Source organism: Chinchilla lanigera, unplaced genomic scaffold (assembly GCF_000276665.1).
Source record: "Chinchilla lanigera isolate Chin_1 unplaced genomic scaffold, ChiLan1.0 scaffold00002, whole genome shotgun sequence".
NCBI classification, from domain to species: domain Eukaryota; kingdom Metazoa; phylum Chordata; class Mammalia; order Rodentia; family Chinchillidae; genus Chinchilla; species Chinchilla lanigera.
Window position 1 is genome coordinate 56,920,528 of NW_004955403.1, and position 24,627 is coordinate 56,945,154.

General features: G+C 47.9%; 1 protein-coding gene across 1 annotated transcript in view; it reads left to right on the forward strand.

Annotated features, from left to right (window-relative positions):
* Positions 1-24,627, forward strand: part of Csmd1 (CUB and Sushi multiple domains 1) — a 1,292,092-nt gene that overhangs the window by 1,110,633 nt on the left and 156,832 nt on the right. The window contains exon 37 of the mRNA XM_005373917.1: positions 4,670-4,774. Coding sequence (XP_005373974.1) covers positions 4,670-4,774 — 105 coding nt within the window. The remainder of the gene's footprint in view (positions 1-4,669; positions 4,775-24,627) is intronic.

Here is a 24,627-nt window from a genome sequence, read left to right on the forward strand (position 1 = left end):
CCAGCCTCTGTTTGTCCAATATGAACAGCAGGGCTCCTCTCACACGGGCACAGACCCTCTCCTCATCCCGCGTGGTCAGCCAGGGAAGCTGTGAGGAACGCAGCCCCCTGCTCGGTGTGCTCTGGCCTCCTGAGAACCTGGCTCCCAAGGGCATTTCAAATACTAGCAACAGGACCCGATCTCCACGGCATCAATGCCGCCCTGCGGCTGGCCACAGCGGCAACCTGCTGTCCCTGCGGAGCTAGGCAGAGATGCTCCCAGCTTCTGGAATCCCCAGGCCAGCGCCCGCCACCACCTAGGGTGTGAGGGTGGGGAACTGCCTGCAAAGCACACCCGCACACGGGTCGCCTCGGCTTCCTGCCCGGTGCCCAGCCTGAGTCACGTGCAGCAACAGACTCAAACGGAGCAACCATCTGCAAAACCTGGCCTGTAGATTTCAAGTACATCAAGATCAAAAAAGACAGAGACAGACTGAAGACCCTCCTTACAGAGGGCTGAGGTGGGGTATGCATGCCCTGGCCATCTTGTAAAGCTTTGCCATCGCAGCTGGTCTTGAAATTAAATACAGTCTGGAGCAGAGACGCTGGTCTGCTGTCCATGCTGGGCTTGATTTTGAGAGCTGTAGTGTTTGAAGAAATCCACATCAGATTTTTATAAGAAGTAAAAAAAAACATGAGTGACTTATCAAAAAATAATTATAAAATTCTAAAACATAGGTGCAAATGCACATGTAGTATAGATATATAGAGGGGGATATAATTGTGTAATGTACTGAGAGACAGCAGATAGGTCAGACTTTTTGTACATACTTGAAACATTTTTAAGAAAGAAATTATTTCAGCTTTTTAGAGTGAGATTTAAGGAAAACAGATGGAAAATGATACGTCAGTGAAGAAGTTTTAGAATTTTGGAACATAATCAATATTTAAACATTTTCATTCCTGTGATATTTAAAAATATAAGGGAGATATTAAACCCATTTAAAAGTTAGTTGTTGAATAAAAACAAGCAAGAATGAGCAGTCATAAAACGTGCATATTTCAGGAAAAAGGATTGACACCTCTAATATATTCAGTGCTTTGATTTTTCATTTCTGTTCGGACCGACAGAGTATGAAGGCCTCTGTTTTTGTAAGCCATTTAAAATCATTTTTGGAAGCAGGCAGGTTATAAATTATAAATGAATGAAGCAACGCAAAATGCATATAAATTTGTAGCTGACAATCAGTATTAAAGGAAGTAAACAGCAGTGTGCTGAGAGTGGGATCTTCAGGGACAGTAATACAATTTCCAGTTTACTTTGTTATATATTGTTCTATCTAAGACACAGGAAAACAAGGTAATCAAAAATTTTCTGCCTTTGGTAATTCTTAAAAAATTCACTCAGCTGCATTTTGAGTGAGGAATAAGTGCCTCTGATGGTCCCTTAGGAGCAACACTATCAGGGGAAAACGACCCCAGGAGAGCCCAGGGCACCCGTGGACATTGCCTGCCCACCCCGCCCAGGCTGGGGACACCTGCTTGGCCTGTGTGCCATCCAGGCATGGAGATCTCCCACCCTTGGTGAAGCAGTTGGTGGTTGAGCTTCGTCACAGGCATACAGCACAGCCATCACTCCTGGAGCGGTTTGCTGGGATTATTAAGGAAGACCAATATAGCAGGGTGGATTGTCTGTGTTAGCTCCTCATTGCTATGGCAAAGTTGAGAGAACATCAACCCAAGGAGGAAAGGTTGACATGGATTTGGCTCACACAGTGGCCAGGAAGCAGGGGCAGAGAAGCGGAGAGCCCCACACAGACCTCGCAAAGGCTCACTGGCGACCACTTCCACAGCCATGGAAGCTGCTGTGGTGCCACCGAGGGAGATGAACCAGGAAAAAGTCACAGTATGGGCTGAGCTGAATGTTTGTGCATTCACATCCCTGTGCTGGGAACAGGAAACACATTTAGAAGTGTATCAGGCAGAATCTCAGCCCATAAGGGGCGCACTGGGAAAACTGAACCAAGCACGTGCCAGCGTGAAAGGCGAATCCAGACCCTGGAAACCAGAGGACAGACGGCTCTCCTGATCACAGGGGCTGACGGGGCTTCTGGAGGAGATGGAATGCAGACAGCCACTCTCCAGCCCACAGGAGGCCACAGGAGGGAAGAAGCGGGGAAGCTGTGGGGTAGGCGGAGCCGCTGCGTCTCCACAAGCTCAGGAGAACCCGGGGAGACAGTTCCAGTGACACCGGGACAACACAGAGGCTCGCGCTGTTGGCTGTGCGGTGACCTATTGATCTTTCCACACCATCACCCCCAGGACACCTCAGGAAGCTCTCACCATCACTGACAAGCGCCTCTTTCTTGTCTTGATGTGACTGGGCTGTGGGGAGGAGCCACTGGAGCCAAGCTCCCTTCCCTGTCTCTGGGCTCCACCCTGGGTCCCTGGGTCCCACTTCCCAGCCTCACTGTCCCCAGCAGAGGCAAGGGAGCAGTGGCACCCTGCGAGAGAATTTCCTGTGTGCCAGCCAGAGTCCGCGTGGCGCCACCCCACCACCTGCACCCCATTGTCCGCTGTGTCGCCTCAAACATCATCCCCTCTTACCATGCTGGTGCTGACTGGCCTGTCCACCGCCGCAGCTGTTCGGCTGTGAAAATTATTTGCCGTTGATGGACATCTGTCAGCTGTGTGCGTCTCTGATCCCCTGGTCTCCCTTCTCTCCCGTATCTATCAGCGCGGTGCATCAGGGTCCACTGGCACCACGCTGAAAGCCAGCAGCGCCTCTCTTGCTTCTTCAGCACACACTCTCAGCACTGCTCCAGGGCCCTGCCCCGGGGTTTGAGCCTGAAGTGTCCACACCCCAGGGAACCAACTCCCCCTCACAGCTACGAAAATGAATTGCGGCCCAGACCCTGCATCTCCAGCTGGGAACCCACCTCTCCAAAGCTGTGCACAGCACATGCCCTCAATGGGGAGCAGGTGTAGGGTTCTTGCTTCGCTCCTCTTCCTCCTGTTCATCTGCTAGCGTATTCCCCTGAGTCTGGGCACCGACTGGCCAAAGATGCCTACACTGCGCGGTAAGGACCACATTCACATGACAGGAGAACGTTGTACATCCAGTGAACGGTTCTGCATGCTGAGCCAGGTATGATGGCGCAGGCCTATCATCCCAGCTCTCTGAAAGGCTGAGGCAGGAGGATCGCACTTTTGAGCCCACCTGGGTAAGGCCCTGGATTCAATCTCCAGTGTCACAGAGTAAATAATAAAAGAGTCTGTCTGCTAATCTAAACTCAGTGAGATGTCCTTAATGTGTCTTCAGATTGTAACCAACAGATAGTTGCTTTTAGGGCATTAATTCCTCTTGTTCCTTTGATGTTCTTTCCATTGGCTGCTGGGAGGGAGCCACGTGTCAGCACAGCAGGTGCCCATACGTGTGCTGCACCTGCTTTAGCCTTGGGCTTCCCAGGATCTGGGCCTTTGAAAGCAAGGAGTAATGTGGGGACCAAGGAGGCCAGGGCACCTCCGACATGTCCCAGGCTTCCTGCAGGGAGTGGCGGTGGGGTTCCTTCCACACCAGGGAGGCGGCAGGACCTCAGTCTCTTCATGCCCTGGGTGAAGACGCTTCACACATCTCTCTTGTCTTGATGTCGGACAGGGTCTGGAGTTGGGCCGTGTTGCGGGGGCAGCTGGAGCTCCCTCCTGGGTCACTGGCTGGGCTGCAGCTGCTGGAGACACTGAACCATTGAGCAGAAAGCAGGGGACAGAGGGCCTTTTGTTTTTGAGAATGTTCACCTCCCTTGAATACTTATAAACTTCCTTCTTGACTGTTTTATTTAAACGTCTTCTCCCTCTTCACGCACTGGTGCTGTCTGGGCTGCCCTGTGGAGTTTTACCCCTTGGATGCTCCCTGTATGTCTGTCATGCAGGTCCTCCTTTCCCGGAGCACAGTGTCGGCACAATAGAGAACCCAGCACATACATTTTAGCAGAAGTTCTTGATCTTGCTCACTGCTCCCTATGAGACGATGCACCCCACAAAACCGTCTCGAGCTCCTGGCCAGAGCCTGTTTCCTTCCCTCGGCACCGTGCATGTGGGAATTTGACCCTGCACCTGCCTTTCTCCGGGGCGCTGGTCCCCTCCACAGGCTCGAGCACTGTAACGACAGGAAGCTATGTGAACATGAGCATGGGTTTGCTCTTCACGAATGTGTGGGGAAGGTCATTCCACACCTCGGTGGGAGCACTGCTTGGTGTCAGTCACTGGGTCTTGGGGGGCTGCAGAGTCGGAGGCAGCCTCTCCTGGCATCTGGACGACGCCCTGCCTGAGCACCTCCTAGCCTGTGCAAGAGTGGGGGAGCTGAGATTTTGTCCCTTCATCTGTGCTGAATACAGCCATTCAAAAAACAGCTTACACCATTGAAAAGCCCTGTGAACCCCGAATCCGGGGCAAATACAAGTCTGTGCTGGTGCCCTGGGGTGATAGATTGAGGCCCAAAGAAACGCCATGAGACTTTCCTTGTCCCGAGAAAAGCGGAACAGCTGCGTGAAGGATGGCTGCAGCCAGTTCTCAGGGTAAATAGGAGTTGATCGGGCCAGCCAGAGGGCTTTGTGGCCGGAGTAAGCCCCTCCTGAGTTTCACACCAGAAAGGTGCTGTGGAGCGGGGAGCCCACCTGCGCTCTCTCTTACAGGGACCACGGTGCCCGCCCTGCTGAACAGCACGTCCAACCAGCTCTACCTGCACTTCCAGTCCGACATCAGCGTGGCCGCGGCGGGCTTCCACCTGGAGTACAAGAGTAAGCTCACCTGCCTCTCTGTCTTTCACGGTTCTGCTGGGCAATTTTTTCAAAAGACAAAAGCATCCTTTCTCTCATTAAATGGTGAAATGTCTTTGGTCTAAAGTGATGCTTTAGGCTTGCATCAAATTGAGTCTCAGCAGCCCGAGGCTCTATGGGATACACCTGCAGATGATGAAATAATGGGAAAAAGGCTTCGGTCGCTGGAATAATTACCTGTTGTCTCAGGCTGCTTGTGGCAAGGCCACCAAGCTCAGCCGTTTGTGATAATGCTCATTTCCCTATGAGTGTGAGCAAGTATTCGTATTAGTGTCCACAGCCATAGAAAAGTCTTCATTTCCAAGTAAATCTAACATAACCCTTTTATGGTTTGAGTCTCAAAGGCTGTTAAAATGAGGAGCGCAAGGAGTCCTGTCAGGGCCATGCACGTGTGTGACTCATCTGAACTGGAAGAAAGCATCCAGTGGAGACTCTAACCTTTCCAGAACGCATGTGGGGCCGAGTCAATAGTCTGATAAACGGGATGACAAAGGTCGCCCTCGCAAATCTCCTCGGGTATTTGACTGCTCAGGTAGACCTCGTAAAAGTGAAGTGTGGATTTCCATTGAGAGAGGGGTTTATCTTAGGACAAGCACTAAAAATGCTTAATGTGGGTATTCATCTCCTTTAATAAGCAGTTGCAAATAAGCAAATATACGGATGAGCTTTAATAAGCAAGTTTTTGAATTGAGACAAATAGTTTGCTAGGATATAATGCATGCATCCTTTGAAAGGCCAGATTTCCAGCTGATGATAAATATTCTGCACCAGCCACAAGCCAAAGGCCTGTCTCACACTCCGGTTAAATCCCCCTACTTATTACAGGCATCGGTATGCAAGTGCCTTCTAGTTGGTATGAATAGGCCGGCTTTAGCAGTAGCATAAAATGATCCTGTGGATGTGATTTGTGTCGGGTATGTCTGGAAAAATCTGCTACTTTGACACACTTTGCAAACTGCTGTAGACAGAAAATATAAACCTTATTTATTATAGTGTTAATATATCCATTCATATTTTTAGCAGCATTAGAACTGATAAATGCTCTTCTGACTCTGAAAGTTATCTTGTAGTTTCCGGTTTTACGTTTACTATCTGCGGAAAGAGATGCTGGTGAAATACTCAGTCTGTAATAACTGCCTGCACTCACTGAGTCCTGATGTGGGATCCAGCACTATCGGCATCATCAGTCACATTCCGCTTTGTTCCCCCTCAGTACAATTCTCTAAAAGGGGGAGGCTAACCTGTCTCAGGGACACAAACCTTGCTCAAGCATGCAAGGCTTTACTTGAGAATATAAGCTTTGTCTTTTAAATTATCAAATGCTTTTATTTTTAATTCAGCCAAACACAGCGCTGCATTTTTACTTGTCATTTTCTTTTCCCAGTGGTTGTTTTCAGAGGCTGACACCATCATGATAGTTCAGCCCTTTGAATATTACGAGGAAGTCATTTTCTTGCTCTTTTCATACCAGAGTTTGAAGCACAGATTTTTTTTTTTCCCCTGGTACTGGGAATCGAACTCAGGACCTTGCACTTGCCAGGAGCACAGATTTTATAAAGTATTTTGAAAATTATCCTCACTAAAGTCAGTGTCAAGTGACATAAGGACTTTTGATGTACCTTGCCAAGAGTCTCTAGTAATTTATCCCATTGGCACATTTGGACATCTACCTTAAAATATGTATTGTCTGTCTACAAATTTTTAAATTGAAGTTTTCACTAAAATGTATGTCTGCAAAATAAAAATGAAAGCAACTATAAGTGCAAAGTCTGTACCCTTCCTCACTCAAAATCTGTTCCAGCTGTGTATTTGTCCTCAAACAACCCCTGCTCTTCTTCGGAGGTGAATTAACTGAGCACAGAGTCTTCGGGCTGGCCAGTGCTGTGACACAGCTGAGGATCTAAGGATCAAAGAGGCGCAGACCAGGCAGGAATTTACTGTAAATACTTTGGCTCAGCACCCAGGGAGGGAGTCCCAGCTCCCACAGACAGGACGCTCACCAACACCTTGTTTACCAGCAATGACTTGTGCCTCGGCCGCAGCTGGAAATGTGTGGAACCCAGGTTCTGCGGGTCTGTACTGAGATCCAGCCCGGCAGCCCCGGGACTGCCACCCCCAGGCACCTCATTGCTCATCCTGCAGGGAGGGTTGGCCATCACGTGCCCATGGAAAGGACGCCTGGGCCTTCTTAACACTGTAGGCCTTCATCCCAAGTGGTTGCGGACAGGAAATTTCTCAAACCAAAGCCACTTTCCTTGGAAGAGATGAGTTGTAAACTATTAATGGCTGCAAAGGTGATTCTAAGGTCATTTGGTGTAATATGTGTCTGCAGATTCCATGTGATTTTGTGGGACCTGGATCAAAGCTCAGAGGATCAGGGTCTCTGACTGGTTCATACATTCTCCAGCCTTCTGTCCTTTTCGTATGTTGTGCAACTCAACTGGACAGTTGGGAGTGAACACAAATGTGGAACTTGCTCCGGGCTATGTTTAGAAGAAACCAGACAAATCAAAGCAAGACAGTTAAAGAGCTTTAGATCACAGGTGTGTGGACTGGTGACACTGGTTTTCCCGGAAGGGACAACATCTGACCCAGAATGCAGAGCCTGAACTTGCAGCTGGGGAGAACATGGCAGTGAGTGTCCTTGGACTTGGTCTGGTCTCGGTGGGGCCTGGGGACAGGGCTTCTCAAGGCTGAGCACATGGCCCACGCCAGTGCCTCTGTCCACTGTGTGGTCTTCCTCTTCCCAGCGCCCCTGCCTTGGTTCCCACTGAAATGCCCGCTTCCCATGTTCTCTGCCAACTTCTGTAGTAATCAAATGTATCCACACTGTGGGCTTATTAGATAAGATTCTTAAAATCTTAAATGCTACTCTGCATGTTTACAGTGTACCTGTTTCATGTAGGAGTCACCTTGCCATGATTTTACATCTGTTTATGTATGACATCACAATCCTAAAACCACTTGCTTCGGAAGTTGCTCATGGTACTGAAGTTGCCCATGGTACTGTGCCCTGCATTTTGTTTTTCTTTATAGTACCCATAAAAGGGTTTTTTGCTTAACATTGTCAGTGGTCTGATAGAGTGATTAAGAGTAAGAAAATAAGTATTTTATGCTTACTTTCTTTCTAAGCATTTGTTAGTTCTGTTGGAATGTTTGCCGTAAGTGATGGCCATATTCATCATGGAGGATTTGCACTCAGACATCGCAGACCTTAATTCTTTCCTTTGCCCCTCCCCTCCGACCCTGCAGCCCTTCTTCCTCCCCCAGGGTACGAAAGCTCCATTTCGCTTTTGTCTTTCCTGTCCCTCCTTCCCCTCCCCAACCTCTTGTTCCCCTTCCCATTTGAAAACATTCCTCCGGCTTCCTAATGTCTGTGCTCCACTTGGCTCTGGATTTGTACTTCACGCTCAGTTCCACCCCCTCTGGAGCTACGGGTTGCTCGGGTTCGCTGTGGTTCTGGCTCCTCAACCCCAAGGTCACTTGCTGGGAACTTCAGTGCTGAGGTGCACTAAAGGTGAGGTTGGTGGCAAAGGCCGGGGTCCAGGCACACGGCCCTCGTGGTGCGCTGCGTCCCATCACAGGACTGAGTTCTTAAAGTTGCGCCCTCCTTCTTGCTCCCTCCTGCCCTTTCTTTGCTCCTCCATCCCAGGGAGACACTGAGGGGAAACCCTCACCGGGTGTCGTACCCGAATCTTCCCCTTGCAGCCTCCAGAGCTGCAAGTGGACAAAACTTCTCTCCATTGTAAGATATCGGGTCTGTGGTGTTTTCTTATAGCAGCACAGCACAGACTCAGACAGGAAGAGCTGAGAGTCGACCTAAAACATTTTCTGTCTAAGGCTCTGCCATGAAAATGTCTTAGAGAGATCTGCTAACAGTGAATTCTTTCTTACTGAAAAAGTGATTATTTGCTTTTCATTTTTGAAAGATGTTTTTGCTGGGTATGGAATTCTTGGTTGAATGTTTCTGTTTTCAGTACTTTAAGAATGTTTCTTCACTGTCTTCTCACATCTTAGTTCATGATGACAAGCCAGAAATATTTCCTATTTACGCATTCTTCTGATCTTTTTCCATGGCTTGTTCAAGATTTTTCTCCTTACCTTTTATTTTCATCAGGTTGACTATAATTGTGTGTGTGTGTGTGTGTGTGTGTGTGTGTGTGTGTATGCGCGCATGTGCCCACGTGCTTGATACTCATTCTGCTGCTTACATTCTCTGATGTGTTTGGATCTATGCTTTGATAACTTTTTGTTTATAACAATGTTGGTTGTTATTATCCAAAGTATCACTTTTGTCCAACTCACTTTCTGATTCTTCCAACTGGATGGATGTTCGGCCATGTGATCCTGCTTCATAGCCTTAGGCGGAGTTCTGCTGCATGTGCCTCTTCATCTTGGGGTGGACTCTGAGCACAATGGTTTCCTTCCTAAGCATCCAGTCTTTCTTCCGCTACTGAGGACCCCTGGGAAGACTTCTGCACCCAACACCGAGTATGCTGTTTGTCCCGCAGAGCTTACACTTGACTTCCTATTCTTACCTACAGAAATCTCCCCTTCTCCTCAGGTATTTTAACTCCCTTTCCCACTGCATTCTTTCTATTTTTTTGCACAGCTATTTTAAAGTCCTGCCTAATGTTTCCATTCATTGCACATGTTCTAGTTTGGTTCTTCAGCTTCTACTACCTCTGTGCCCAGGTTGCTATTTCCTGCGTCTTTGAGTATCTCACAAACTTTCATGGACAGGGGACACCAGGAGTAGAGTGTGGCGGCCACTGTGAATATAACTGAGTCTGCAGACGGGCTCTTCTCTGCTGTTCCAGGCCAGGTGGGAGTGGAGCTGGGTCCCTGCTCTGCTGCTGCTATGCTTACTCTCAGTGCACCATGGGCTGATTTCAGGTCCTCTCAGGGTGAGCCGCACCTCACCCGTGCCCAGGTTAGGGCTAAATTGTGCTACTTTACCTTCGGTTATCCGTGTCTGGACACCCTTTCTGTGAAGCCCATCCTCCTGCCTTGGGTCCTTTTCTCATCGCTGGGATGAAAAACCTAGCACATACATGCTAAAGGAGGAGAGGTTTGTTTTGGCTCAGAGTTTGCAGACGGGTCAGTCCATAGTCAGCTGGCTCCAGGTCAGGGCAGCGTGGCAGAGGGCATTGCAGAGGAGAAAGCTCATAACATGACACACAAAGACCTACAGGAACCTTGCTGCTTTTTTCCTGTTTTATTTCATCCAGGCTAGAAGGTGCCACCCACCCCCAGGTGAGTCTTCCCTCTCCAGTAAACCCACCATCTGAACCAGAACCATGATCCAGTACCACACACCCATCATCCAGCACCAACCACACACCTGTGATGCAGGCACTCTCAAAAGCCGCACCTGTGTGCACCTGTGGCTTTTGGGGACATCCAGATGTAAGGCGTAAGGCGTAGCACCCTCCTGCCCCGCCCAGCCGTGTGGCTAACCGTTGCTGTCCCCAGCACTTGGCTGTCCCTGCTCTCAGGGGCCATTCAGTTGGTCTTTCCGAGGCTGCGTCATCTAAGACTCTGCTGGTCAAGGTGGCTCGTCCAGCCCTTCTGCCCCTCCTCCCAAGGCAGAGGAGGAGACCCCAGCCTGTGCCCAGCACTTGGCCGCTTCTGTGTGGGATGCGCCAGGATGCCCCCTGCCAAGTCCCCAGGTAGAGAACCCTTCTGCTGCCCTGCTCTGAGCCACCTGATGTCTGCGTGCCCTCGGCGATGCCGGGTTTGTCCTCCCCGGGGCTCAAGAGGCTCGAGTTCCTCCGAGTCAAGGCGAGAGGTGCATGGTGTCCATGTCCAGTGTGGGAGGTCTGTGCCCAGGACTCATGGTGGGGGTGGGAGAAGGGAGGTCAAAGTCCCTCCTCTCTGGGTGCTTGAAGACCCCACTCAGCTTGGCGGTTTGCTCATGTGAGCCAGTCTGTCCCCACCCGCCTGTCCTCCGCTGAGCTCTGGCCCGGAGGAAGCCCATGTGTCCTCCCTGTGTCCCGCAGCGCCTGGTCTCTTACAGTCCAGGTACCTGGGTGCCTTCAGCCCGGCTTCGGAAAGCCGGGGTGTGAGAGCTGAGCCTTTTCTCACTGTTACAGTGCAAAGCAGGCTCCATTCTGCAGACTCCCTCAGCCCAAGAGGAGGGGATTTCCAAATTGCTCTAGTTCAAGAGGTTTTTTTAATTTAAAGGTTAAAAATTACTCTAGTGGGTTTTAAAATTACTCTTGAGGCTTTAGGGGTTTTAGATTGCTCTGGTGCAAGGATAGTTATATGAATGCTAAAAATATGTGTTTAGGCTAATGGTTGGAGAGTGGTCCTTGAGTGCTGATTTTAAAGTGAAATCATCCATCTAGCATCTATCATCTGTCCGTCTCACTCACACCTAACTTTTAAGTAACGATATCAGTTTCATCATAACTGTAAAAAGTTGGTAGGTGTTCGTGGGCATTTGACAGAATGGTATTTAACATGCGCTATATTTACATCACAGATAACTGTTATAGGATAACCCGATCTCATTGAGAATGTTCCCCATTTAAAGATTGATTTTAATAGAAACAACTTGTTCTGAATTTTATACGGAGCCATGCATGTATTATAACCATGTTTTTAAAGTTTGACCTTCTACTTTATTCAAAAACTTTTTAATCAGTACACACTTGCCATCACGATGATTACATAAGTGGTGTCCACGTGCGTAGCGTGCGGCGATGCCAGTTCAGTGCCCGTCCCTCTCACCCCTGCTCCTTCCACTCTTGGCCCCCCTGCCCATTCCAAAAAGCTCTGTTGCCACTTTTTTCTTCAATTCTCTTTTTTCTATTTCCTCCTCCCAGCCGCTTTCCCAGGCCTCATGTCTTGTTCTCCTTCCCATGTTGCAAACAGCTCCCTACTTCCTGTTGTCTATTCTGTTTCACTCTTTATACTTTGGGTTTCTCATACAAGGGAAACCGTGTGGTGTTTAAACTGAAGAATCTGATGTATCTCACTGCATTATAATTTCCTGGTGCATCCATTTTTCTACAAAGGACTCACGTTTGTCCTTCTTTATGGCAGAATAGTGCTCCAGAGTAAGCATCTCTGTGTAGATACGGCTTGTTTATTCATGCATCTCTTGATGGACATATACGCCACTTCAAAGATTTAGCTGTTGTGAGTTGTGCTGCTGTGAGTCTTTATTGAGTTTGCGTGTAATCATGTGTGAGCTGGGTTGAAGTGACCCCGAAACACCCAGTCTCCAGGCGTCTGCTCTAAGTTAAAATTACGCATGCAGTGCACCGGGCTCCAGCAAGGCCAGTGGGTCTTCTGGCCTCTAGGACCGGCGAGAATGCTGAATCAGGCAGCAGCAGGACTGCTCCAGGTGGGGGCTTTCATTTCTCTGCCTGTCTCAGGAACTGGCTTCCCATCCGCTCTACCAGTAGGAGGAGACCCAGTGGTGTGAAGAGAAAGTATTTCTGCAAGCATCCACGACATGAGAGGGGCAGGCAGGCAGGCATGCTGCAGAGTGGCATCGGCCTATATGTCCATCGAGAGATGAATGAATAAACACGCAGTATCTACACGCAGATGATGAGGCCGGTGCAAAGGAGGCCGATGTCCCGTGATGACTGGCATTCAGCGGTGTGGGAGGCGTGGATGGTGCTGCAGAGAGAAGAGACCAGGGACAGCGAGCTGCAGTAGTGACAGCCTGCGGAGGGGCAGGGAGGACAGATGGGAGGAGGGGAGACAGAGAGAGAGACAGAGACAGAGAGAGAGACACAGAGAGAGACAGAGACAGAGAGACAGAGACAAAGAAAGAGATAGAGACAGAGACAGAGAGACACAGAGAGAGACAGAGATAGAGAGACAGAGAGAGAGATAGAGACAGAAACAGAGAGACAGAGACAGAGAGAGACTGAGACAGAGAGAGAGACAGAGAGAGAGACAGAGAGAGACAGAGACAGAGAGGGGCAGGGAGAGAGAGGGGAGAATAGTTGCAAGGAGAGGAAGAGAGAGGGAGAAAGGCAGGATGGGGAGAGGAAAACATTTCAGCATCACATCATAGTAATATTTTTGAAAAAGAGTGATTTTAGTTATTATGAAAAAGAAGGAAAATTTGAATAAAACTAAACATAACAACTCTTGCATTGTTTAATTTGGATGCTATAAGGTAGGTTTAAGTTGAGGTTATGTTTACATTTTTAGCATTCTTGTAAATTTAATGAATTAACGTTAATCAGTGAAATAATTATTGATCTTAATATAGAATGTATACAATTGTATGTTATTGACACAGACTTATTTTTACAACTTATTTATCTAGAGAATTGTGTAAAGTAATATTACTATATAAGTTCAAAACATACAATAAAGTTGCTTCTTATGTTCATTATATAATTAGTAGTTAGGATGCAATAAAAAAAATGAATGAATATCTCAGAATTTATTGAAAAGATACAAAGTCAGATGCATAAGAATAAGACTATCTAGATTTCTCAAAACCTGTAGTCCATCTTTATATATATATATATTTATTCAAACCAAAAACAACAAAACTAAGAGAAAGATATAAATGCATTAGCCACTTATATTAAAAGAGTTGTTATTACTATACTTTATATTTAGCTTTGAGTGTTATACCAATTAAAGCAAAAAGTGAATAGCATTTATTTACATAATTCTCTTTTAACTAACAAAAATATAGTAATTAGGATGAGAAATAAGCTCCTTTTCCCATGTTCTGAAAGGTACTTGTCATTTTTAAGAGGATTACCTTCAGAAGAGGTTTCTAGGAATATTTATCTTACACTTATCAATTTTTTATCCAGTGTTGGAACATAGCATAACTAACCGCTCTGATTCAGGCAGCTGGCTGAGTTGACCACTGAATCGGCCGCAGAATATGAGCTCCGTCAAGCCGTATTTGTTGTGGTGTTCATTCTAGAATATTCTCCTTGAGGCTTGTTTTCAGGGATTAAGTATCTTTCAGTCCCTTTGTGAATTCATCTCACAAACAACACTCAGAAAGAAGGACCTAAAGGAGGATTGGAATTCTGAAAAAGGCCGTAAGTCTTTTGAAATATGCAGGGCCAACCATCTTCAGCACGGTGCTATCCTAGTGCATACTGACGGCTTAGCTCGGCCCCCTGATAACTTCACCCTTATAAATGTGCTAAGCAGGAATGTGTTTTAACGATGCACATTCCTATCACATTAGCAGCTCTGGTTAGGTTCTCAGTTTGCACCGTGACCCCGGTGCTGTCCTGGGGAGCAGAGCAGGCAGCCTGGGACCTGCCCCTGCCCTGGGTGACCGTGTGGAGATTCTGGTCCCCGCCATGGATGGAGGCTCAGTTCTCCCTGCAGGGGACCCCTAAAAGCACAAGCTCAGGCACCCGTGTGCTAGGGCTTTCTCCTTCCTTATGTCTTCACTTTTTGGGAAGGCCTTCATGTACTCTCTATATTAATATTAGTCAATCCATAAGATTATCTTTCAGTATTTTCATTCCCCCAAACTTCCCCTAAGGCCTTCTTTTACCTCTGAGGTTTGACAAAGAATGCGCTCCTCTTTTCTACCAAAATTGTTCATGGGCACCCGTCCAGCCACAAACCCTCACGCCGCCATCCTGGGCTCTGCCTGCCAGGACCAGGGCGGGCTTGAGGAAGCAGGATGCTGGCTTCTGGCCGGCACAGAGCTCGGCGCGCTCCTGGAAGTGTGACGTCTGCGCCCAGGTGACTGTAGGACCCACATTTATTTTTCTGTCGAATGTGAACAGATGAAGCCTTGCAGCTCAGAAATGTATTCTATCTCTGACCCTGAGGAATTTTAAAAAGTATTAAATTTAAGCAAAATGTGCTACCTAAATTACTTCATCACACTCTGACTTTGTGTCTAAGACAAGGGATGGGGACGGCTTTTCTCTGTTCCCTCCTGGCCTGTGGGACCTCCAGCCTTGTTACGGCTCGTGTTCCCCCTCCCCAGAGCCTCATGTGGTCATAGTGCTTTACACGGGTGGCTGGATCTAGGGTGTGTGATGCAGGGGTTAAGGGCGTGTGATTAGTAAATCAGTCCACTGACTGGCTAGGATTAATGGTGTGAGTGCTCCACCCGCCCTAGGGCGGTAGTTTGCATACAATAGAAGGGACAGAAAGAGTCTTGTCCTTTTGCTTTGCTGCTTTTGCTATCTTGTGAGCCCCTCTGCCGTTCCACCCTGCCAACTATGAGTGGAAACCTGTACAAACTAGGAGCCAAAGTTAAATGTTTCCCTGTAAGGTTGGGTATCAGGTATTTTGTCACAGCAATGAGAAAAGGACCCAGTACAAGCCTCATCAGGGCAGGGCAGTTCTGAGGCCCTGAGCCACCTCTTGAAGTCACACCTCTGGGCTGCCACCTGAGGCTCCCTGGCTTGGTCCCTCTGTGTGCCCCGGCCCCTCCCTGGAGAACACCCTTCTTCTTCTTCTCTCACTCCCACCCAGGGCCACGCCCACGTGGGAGCCGGGCCCTGCCGAGGCCCCCTTGGGACTGCTTGAGGCTGCCTTTCGCTGGATGACAGTCATGGGGACCCCAGGTGGCTCCTGTCGGCCCCCTAGGGAAGGTTGCTCCTGTCACCCTCCCCTTCCTCTCACGTATGTGTAGGTCATGCGCATCCCCCAGTTACTTGGCCTCTTCTGTGGGTCCCTCTCTGACCCCTGGGCTCTGTAGCTGAGTAGGGATAAGACCCCAGGGCAGCTGTGGTCTCTGCTTGTGTCAAATTCAAACGCCTTCACCTCTGTGACGGCAGCTGCTCCTGCCAAGCACCCAGAAGCCAAGCGGCAGCAGGGCCCGGGGTGAAGGATGACTGTCGTGTTAGGCTGAAAATCCTCCTGTGAAGGACTATGAAGGAATGAAGGAATGAGCAGTCAGCCACAGAAACCAGGAGACAGAGACAGTCAGAGGAAAATATCCACACTGACACATACACGCGGGCGCAACAGGGCAGCCCGGGGCTCCGGCAGCAGCACTGATTTTCCTGGGCATTGCAGAGACCCACAGTGAGCTGAAGCAGGACAGACTCTCAGCAGGCAGACAGCTGTGGTGGCCACCCAGGGTCCCCTCATGGGGAGATTGCAGAGGGAGGCAGGGGGAGGACAGGTGCAAGAACTTCGTCTGAAAACCACCTGATTGGGGTGCTTGCACCAAGTGGTGGCTTAAAATATTAACTTCTCCAGGGAGCCCCCTGGGCTGGCAGGGGAGCTTTCAGATTCCTGAAAATATACCCAATAACGGGTATCTCCTTATAGAAGCATAACAAGGACACAACAGGAATCTTGACTCAGATTCAGCTTTAATGAATATCAAAATATCCTGTGTCGGACTTTTGCTGAATTGCGTGATTGTTTGCTTCGCCATTTAAGGGGTGCAGTGGGTAAAGTTTGCTGAGGAGCCCCACAGAGGGCCCTGAATTGCTCCGGCCCGCTGGTTCCAGTCAGCGTTTGTCATTGGTGGTGGTGTTTCCTTACCCACTGCAAATGTTGTCCATTCCAGTACAGAGCAGTCGTCTTGTCCTCATCGTGGACTATAATAATACGGGCTGGGCAGGGCCTACGGGGGAACTTGAAATATTTTGCAGTTCGGCCTGTTGTATGGATGTATGTATCTCCAAGACTGTCAAGGAATCAGACTTACTGTGTAATGCAATGATAATTAAGATTTTGTGCATCAGTGCATTTTTCATAAGTTCACCTTCATTAAATGGTCCATTGTGAGATGCCTCTAGTCCTGGAAGGAAAACGGAAGTGGGTTATGGGAAGCAAAGTGGCTGAGTCACAGTGGTTTCAGGGTCAGACTGTGGCGACACAGTGGGCGGATACTTCACAGCTATTAAACTGGCAATATCTACGCACACAAACAGCTCATAAACCCAAATAACGGCAAATCTAAGGCTTTTGTGCCATGGGGAACTAATTTCAGTGCAAACCCACATGTGAAAATACATTGCTCTTCACAGAAAATTATGATCCTGTGAAAATTATGATTATTCTATTTCTAGTCATCCCTTTGGTTTCGAGAGTTTTTTATTAGCTTTAGAATTCACGACGTTATCCTCTCGAGCCCCCTCTCGTTATCCTCTCTAGGATGTTAAAACTAGGAGAAATCCTCTGTCCTCGGGTTGTTCTTGAAAATTTTTCGTAGTGAGTAGCCAGGGAACATATGCCAGAAGCCCTGGCCAGTGACTTTGAGGCTCAGTGACCCTGGACTGACCGCCGATGAGAACCTCGGTCCTGTCACGTTCTGATCCCTGCTCTGCAGGTCTGAGCTCCGTGTTGGCGGGTTCTGAATACCGGAAGGGGCAGCAGTCCTGCAGGAGGCAGTAGGACATGTCCTTCCCGTCTGCTCTGCCTCCCCTGTGCAGGGCTCTGTCCCCTCCGTCCTGTGTCCTACAGAGTTTTCGCCACATGGACCACACAGATGCTCACAGAGGTGCAGGAGGAGCTGTGCCGCCTGCTTAACACTGGCTGTGAGGGCTCTGGTTTACTTCACTATTTTAGGCTCCTCTTCCTGGATCTCATCCTCGTGAATATCGGCTTCCCTTTCCAGTCCCCTGCATCTGCCTTCATCAGCGCAGTCCCATGCTCAGATTCCTCCCAAGATGTCCATCCGGTGCCCCTCACTGCTGGCCCCCGAAGCCGCTGGTTCCAGGCAGCAGGCAAGACGCACCTCGCCCGGTCACTGTTCCACAGAGCTGTGGCCCTGCCTGCCCCACCCCGGCTCTCCCCTGAGGCCCTCATGGCTCCAGGTACCGTCCAGGCTGCCCCCTCGGAGCAGGTTCTGCATGTGTCCCGCTCCGGCCCCTCTTGGGCCTTTGTTTCAGTATTTGTCATCCAGTGGCTTCCTCTACAACATGTTTTTCTTATGTTACTACTTGATCTTGTAACCTTTGAAATCAGTGAGAGTGTTAGTGCTACAGGGTCTCTCTGTGATCTTCCTAACTGCTCACAGGGTGTTGACTACTAGTCTGTTTTCACTGGAATTAATTATCAGGTGATAATGTCCCCCTGAGGAAATGCTTCAGTGCAATAAGAAAAGAGCTGTGATATTTTCTGGTGTTTGATACCCCACTGTAAACAAAGTCCCACACAATTAAGTGTCTGGGTGTGTGAGCAGCACGGACACGTTTAGGAACCGCTGTGTTCTCTGGCGATGCCCATGGTGCCAGCCTCCTGGGGAAGTCTGTGTGTGAGGGCTCAGCTCCTCCTGGAGATGCGCTTGCTCATCGCTGCAGCAGGAGAGGTGAGCAAGGGGACCCAGACACCGGGCGGTGCCGTGCTGGGGCGCAACACACCCGCGGGCTCCTGGCTCCTACTCACGTTCACTCTTCGGTTCCAGTGCACACCTGCTTCCGCTCTCCTTGAAAACTGTGCTAAAGAACATGCAGAGCAGCCCATGCATCACCCTGACATTTTAAGGGTTCAACTCAGTTCTACTAAGCAGTGTGCGTTGTGTAACAGACGGCTAGAGCTCTTGCATCTTGCGAAACTGCGCTTGTTAAGCCCTAACCCTTCCGGCCCTGGGCAATCTCATTTCCTCTTTCTCTTGCTATGGGTTTTCAGCTTTAATTTTTATTTGTATGCGACTGCAGGGCACAGTGACCACACCCCTGTGTGGAGCTGGTGCGGGCGCAGAACACAGCTTCGTTCTTTTCTCTCCCTCTCTGCCCTTCCCTCCACCTCTTGCTCCCCCTCCTATTTGGACAAAATACACCCACTACGGCTTCAGGTACTTGAGAAGAGGGAAACCGTGCAGCACTTGTCTTTTAGTAACTGGCTTACTCCCCTCAGTAAAATGTGCTCACCTTTCGTCCACATTGCTGCATAGGACGGATTTCCTTCTTTTGAAGGCTGAGTAATATTCCATCATATGTGTACACCGCATTTTCTTTATCCATTTACCTGCCCATGAAGACTTGGGTTGCTTCCACCATTTGGCGGTTACGAATAATGTTCCAGTGAACATGGGTGTTCACACGTCTCTGGGGATCTTCCCCCAGTGTGTGTGGGTGTAAGCACGCAGTGAGATTGCAGGATTCTCCCGCAGTTTTATTTTTAATGTTCCAGGATCTTCCCTACTGTTCTCAGTAAGCAGTGAGATGTTTGCCTTTCCTCCGCCGTGCACAGGGTACCAGTTTCTCTGCGTCCCTTCTAACGCTTGTTGGAACTCTCTTGGCTTTCCGCTGGATGGTCATTCTCTTCGTGGCCGCGCAGAGGTGGCTCGCGTGGTTCTGATCGGCGTTACCTTTAGGATTAGTGCCGAGGAGCAACATTCATTTGGCTGCCGGCCTTCGCACACCTCTTTAGAGAGTTCTCGGTCCAATTCTTTGCCCACTGTGGTTGGGTTATTTGTTGTTTAGATTTTTGAGTTGTGGTATTTCTTCCTTTTCTATTCTGGATATTAAATTTGCATCAGTTTATGGTTTGCACATGCATTTGCATTTTAGTAGGTGACCTGTCATTTTGGTAATGGCTCCCTTTTGTAAATTTAATGCAGTCCTATTTGTTTAGTGTGGTTTTTGTGGCCTCTACCCATGGTTCATGTGCAAGAAACCATTGTCAAATCCAGTGTCATAAAGCTTGTTCTACTTTCTTCATGGAGCTCTGTCATTTCCAGTCTTGCATGGGGATCTTTTATTCACAGTGGGCTGTGTCCTGTGTGTGGTGAAGTATAAGGATAATTTGACTTGTCGTATGCTCATACCCTGTTACCCAAGGGCACTTCCTGAAGAGCCTGTTTCTTCCCGTTGTGCAGTCTTGGCGTCCTTCTGTAAAGTCTCCTGACGCCATACCCAGTGGTTTATTTCCAGGTCTCTGATTTGTTCTATCGGCATATATCTGTCTGTATCGCAGTACCCTACCATTTTCATTACAGCTTCATAGCTGTACGCTTTGAAATTAGAAGATGGGAAGCTTCCAACAGTCTTCCTTTTTACTATCTTTTAAATTAAGTTTATTTGTAAGTATTTTACTCTTTGCACTGCTATACGAAGTGGCATTATTTTCTTAATTTCATTATTAGATTGGTCATTTTCAGTGCATAGAACAGCATCTGAGCTTTGTCTATACATTTTATATCCCACCACTTAGAAAAATCCTTTGTTTTGTTTTCTCTCTGGATGTTTTCCCAAGGCCTCAGAAGCTCGGAGGTGGGGCTTGTGAAAGGTGATGGAGTGATGGGGCCTCACAGCTGGCTTCCTGCCCCATGGAGTCTGGCGGGAGAGGTGGGTCATGGGGTGTGGCTGGCACTGGCCACCTCCTCCTCTCCACCGCTTCCTTCCTGCCATGCTGTGGGCAGCTGTCCTCCACCAGACCCCTCTACCAGGCTGTTTCTTCTTGGGAGCCAGCTGACTATGGACTCAACCATAGGCCTGAATAAACCTCTCCCTCTTTAGGTTGTGAGAGTCAGCAATTGTATCTTAGCAGCAAGAAAAGTAACTAGGATCCCTGCTACAGTTTCAGTAGCATTTTTGTGAATGTTTAGGTTTTTCTGCATGTTAAACTGTCAAATATGAACAGAGATAATTTTACTATGTCCTTCCCAAGTTATGTGCCACTTAGTTCTATTTTGTTGCTATTTCTTTAGCTAGAAATTTATATATATATATATATTGTCTTTTTGAGAGAGGGTCTTGCTAGGCAGTTCAGGCTGGACTTGAACTCACTTTGTAGCCCAGGCTGGTCTTGAACTCACAATAATCTTCCTGCCTCAGCCTCCCAAGTGCTGGGATTACAGGCATGTACCACCACACCCCGCCTCCGGTAATATTTTGAACACAAATAGCCAAACCACATCTTTGCCTTGACTTCAGTCTTACATGGAAAGCTTTCTGTCCTTCATCATTGTGCCTGATACATTTGGTGGAATTTATGGTTAGAGCTGAATTTTTTGAAATTTTGTTCATCACCCTTGAGGTAATATAACAGTCTAGGATATTACCTTGTTAAACATTTCATTTTGACGTGAGTGTTGTCCCTCTGCACAGGCGTCTAGTGACACCAATGTGTTAAAATATTGAGTATACATATTAGACCATTGAGCTCCCCACATCTCCAGATCGCCAACAAATACCTCAAATATATGTTTACTGTGATCAGATATCTACACAAAAAGTACAGTGTTACGTCTGAGTATAGAGCAGCATACTACAGAAATAGGGTGGCCACCTTTTTTAAAAGAATCAGGGGAAATATGTTAAACTTTGTGGGCTAAGAGAAAGCAGTCATAGAACAAAAATAATTAGTCACATGTAGACTTGGCCAGGAGACACTGCCTGCTAAATCTAGTTACAGAATATTAAAAGGAAAGTTGTTAGAATTATGAGAAAATTTTACTGAACAGACACCATTTCAAAAGATTTCCTTGGGGCTGGGGATGTAGCTCAGTGGCACAGTGCCTGCCTGGCAAGCACGAGGCCCTGAGTTTGATTCCTGGTATAAAAAAAGAGAGAGAGATTTCCTTGACTTTGTGATCACTGGGTCTACTGAATATCCAGGATATCAATGAAAGCTGAATGCCTTATACTTTTCATGAAAAATATTTTAATATGAATGAAAAGTTTCAGTCATCCCATGTATTAGATGCCTGAGCTTGATTTGATATTTTTCCTAATAATATATCTGATACTTAAGTTAAACAACCCAAGACCACATCAGAAAACATCCTTGTTTTCCTTTTTAAACATAAAATGTACCTTTAAAAGAAAATGCTGTAAACTACAATAAATGCATGCGTAGTTAGATTTATTCTTATGTAATTGAGGAAAAGTTCAAGTGTAATGCTTGACATTTCAACATTTCAGCTCAGTCTAATGTTCTGAGTTTTCTGATCCGTGTGTCTCCCTTGTAAACATGAAGTGGAGCTGGACAGGGGATTTGTGATAAGTAGCTCCGTGGCAGTGCTTCCTGGCACCAAAGTACCTTTAGTACTTGGTTTAGTCCATAAAATCATAACTGCCGTACCACAAATGCAGACCATAAGACCCTGTCTCCCTGTATAAAATAGGATGCTTTCTCTTCACTGCTCCTGGGGCACCTGGTCAGTGCCGTACCGGGGGTGCAGACCTGTTTCTCTGTATTACTTAAAATGATGCATATGGCTGAAGCACTGACTACTTCACAGCAGGAGTTCTGCATTGGCAAAAATCTGAGCACATAGTATTCCACAGCCAAAATATTTTCTTATCCAATGACTGAGATCCTTTTGACCAAACTCATCACTTTCTTATCCATTAATAATTCAACGAATGCTAATTCCATACACGAGGTGCATGGCATGTTCAAATGCACTAATTATCTTAGCTCTGGCCACCACAGCACTGCACCACAGGCTGGGGCCCACACAGCAGGTGTGAGTTCCTCGCGGTTCTGGATGCTGAAAGCCCAGGTCGGGGTGCTGGTGGGTTCTAGTCTTGGTGAGGGCCTGCCTTGCCGGTTGCACATGGCTGATTTCTTGCAGCACCCCCACTAGCCTCTCCTGGGGTGCTCTTGAGGGGGACAGCGCCTCTGCCCTCTTCCCACTGTGGCACTGTTGCAGCTCCCGTACACAGTGTTCCTCCCAAAGGCTCTGGTGCCGAAGGCTCAGCTGCTGTGGGATTCGGGAAGTGGCTTTAGTTTATCTGCGGACTGATCCACCAGTGAGACCCCAACTTGATGGACTCGCTGGGAGCTGATAGAGACAGAAAGTGAGGTTCACCCGAAGGCTGTGGGGCACAGAGGTGTGAGTCTGGGGACAGTGTCTTGTCCCGGGTCCTCCCCCCGGCTCCTTCCTTCTCTTTCTGCTTCCTGCTGAGCAGTCAGGAGGTGAGGGTCTTTGCTTCCACACACCACGGCCACCATGTTCTCCTCCACAGAGGCCACAGCAGTGGAGCCAGACCACAAGTGCTGAAATCCCTACAACCGTGGCCTGAATAGTCCTCGCTGCACTGAGTGGACTCATGCCAGGCACTTTCTCACAGTGATGGACTGCTGGCTGTTTCAAGCATCAATCCCATCGTGCGGGTCATTCCAGGCTCCTGAGAGCCTCTAGCTGTGGTGACCTTCCAGAGACCAGGCTTCCAAATTCCATCATATCGTGGGTCAGAGAAACAACACATGGGTTTCTGAGGGGCACAGGCATTCAGCCCATAATATTAGGGGAAGAAAACTAACCTCTTTGTCTCCAAAGGCCCTGGAGCCTCACTATGAGACTGCACAGCTTAGTTGTCCGCTGCTGACTCTAACCTTCGCAAGCAGTGTGTGGAGGTGGGAACTCAACCTCCTGCACCTCCAGAGTGCTGGGGGTGCAGACGGGGTGCTGCGTCTGGAGGGTGGAGAGGATATGGAGTAGCCCACGCAGTGCGCCCTCCAACATCAGGGACGTGTGTCCCACAGCACACTGGTGGTGTATCAGCCAGTTCTGGAAACCCGGGTTTGATAAAGGTGGAAGGAGAAGCTTCACTACAGGATCACTTTGTGCCATTCAAATGCTAGTATACTGATGCATCTCCAGGAGACACACAATACCCGACTTCGACTAAGTGTATTTTATCACTTCCCTTGACAATGGAAACAGTTTCTGGGATTGGGAGAAAGCTTGTGATCTAATAAATGGGACAAGTAGAAGCAGCATTTATTAAGTGCGTTGAACCTGCCAACAGTTTATAGATAAGACAAAATCGTTTAGTAGCACACACTCTAAACTTCTTAGGTAATAAATAACACAGTAGTTTCTTTCTCTTGTACTCCTGGAACTCTATTTTATTTATGGCCTTCTCTCTATAGGAAAGTTTTGCTGTAGTGAAGAGTTTGGACTCATTAGTCGCTGGTGTGGCAGTCTGAGCACGTGGGCAGTGTGTTTACGTCTAAGTCGGTGTGGAGATGGTGTCGGCACTCATGTCCTCTTTGATGCTGGGTTTCTTGCATTGCCTGTTTCCCAGCCTGTGGTCCAAATCTTGATGCAGCTTTCAGTTTTTGCATCATGAGTTTATAGATGTGTTCAACAGCATTTTCACTTTAGGATGCATGATGCCCATGTGTGTATGCATGTGTGTATGCACAAGTGTGCATGTGTGTACATGTGAATTTTTCTGCTCATTAAGTACATTTTTGAACATTTACATCCAATGAACTTTTGTAAGCTGAAAGTGTCGCATGCTTGAGAAGGGGTAACACCCCTGACCCACAGCGTCACAGCTGGACAGCAGTGCGTGCTAGAGAACCAGTCCTTCAGCCTTATGATCTCCCAGCTGTGGCTCCCAGGAAAAGGTCAAACTTTAAAGCATGATTGATACTGAATGTGTATTTCTATCCACCACCATGAAGCCAAAAAAGCACTACATCAAATGATCATAAGTCGGGGACTTGCAATCTGTAGTTACAGTGAGGAATATGGTCATCATTTTTTATTTTCAAATTTCAATAAGAGCATTTTGTAGTCTATATATAGTGTTTTCACCATCTACCTATGTTGTCTGGTAGTTTCTTTGGAGGTGACTTACCAGTTAAACTCATTGCCTCAGATAATTGTATGAGACAAGCCAAAACTGGTGCCAAAAGTTTATTTGAAAAATGAGGGGTGAAGGGGCAAGGGAAAAACGAGCTCTGTACAGTGACTTTGGCTGAACAGAGAGTGGAAAGGAGAAAAGTAAAAATAAAGCTACACTCTGTATCTAGAAGATGCAGTGTTCTACGTTGAGGAGTCACAATGGCAGGCTCCTTGTGGCGTCTCATCTCTTTTATGCTGTCCACGTCTCCCAGAGCCTGTGAGGAGTTCCACAGACGGGGTCCTGGGGAAGATCTGGGGCTGTCCTGGGATGTTGTCACTGATAGGTCCCACT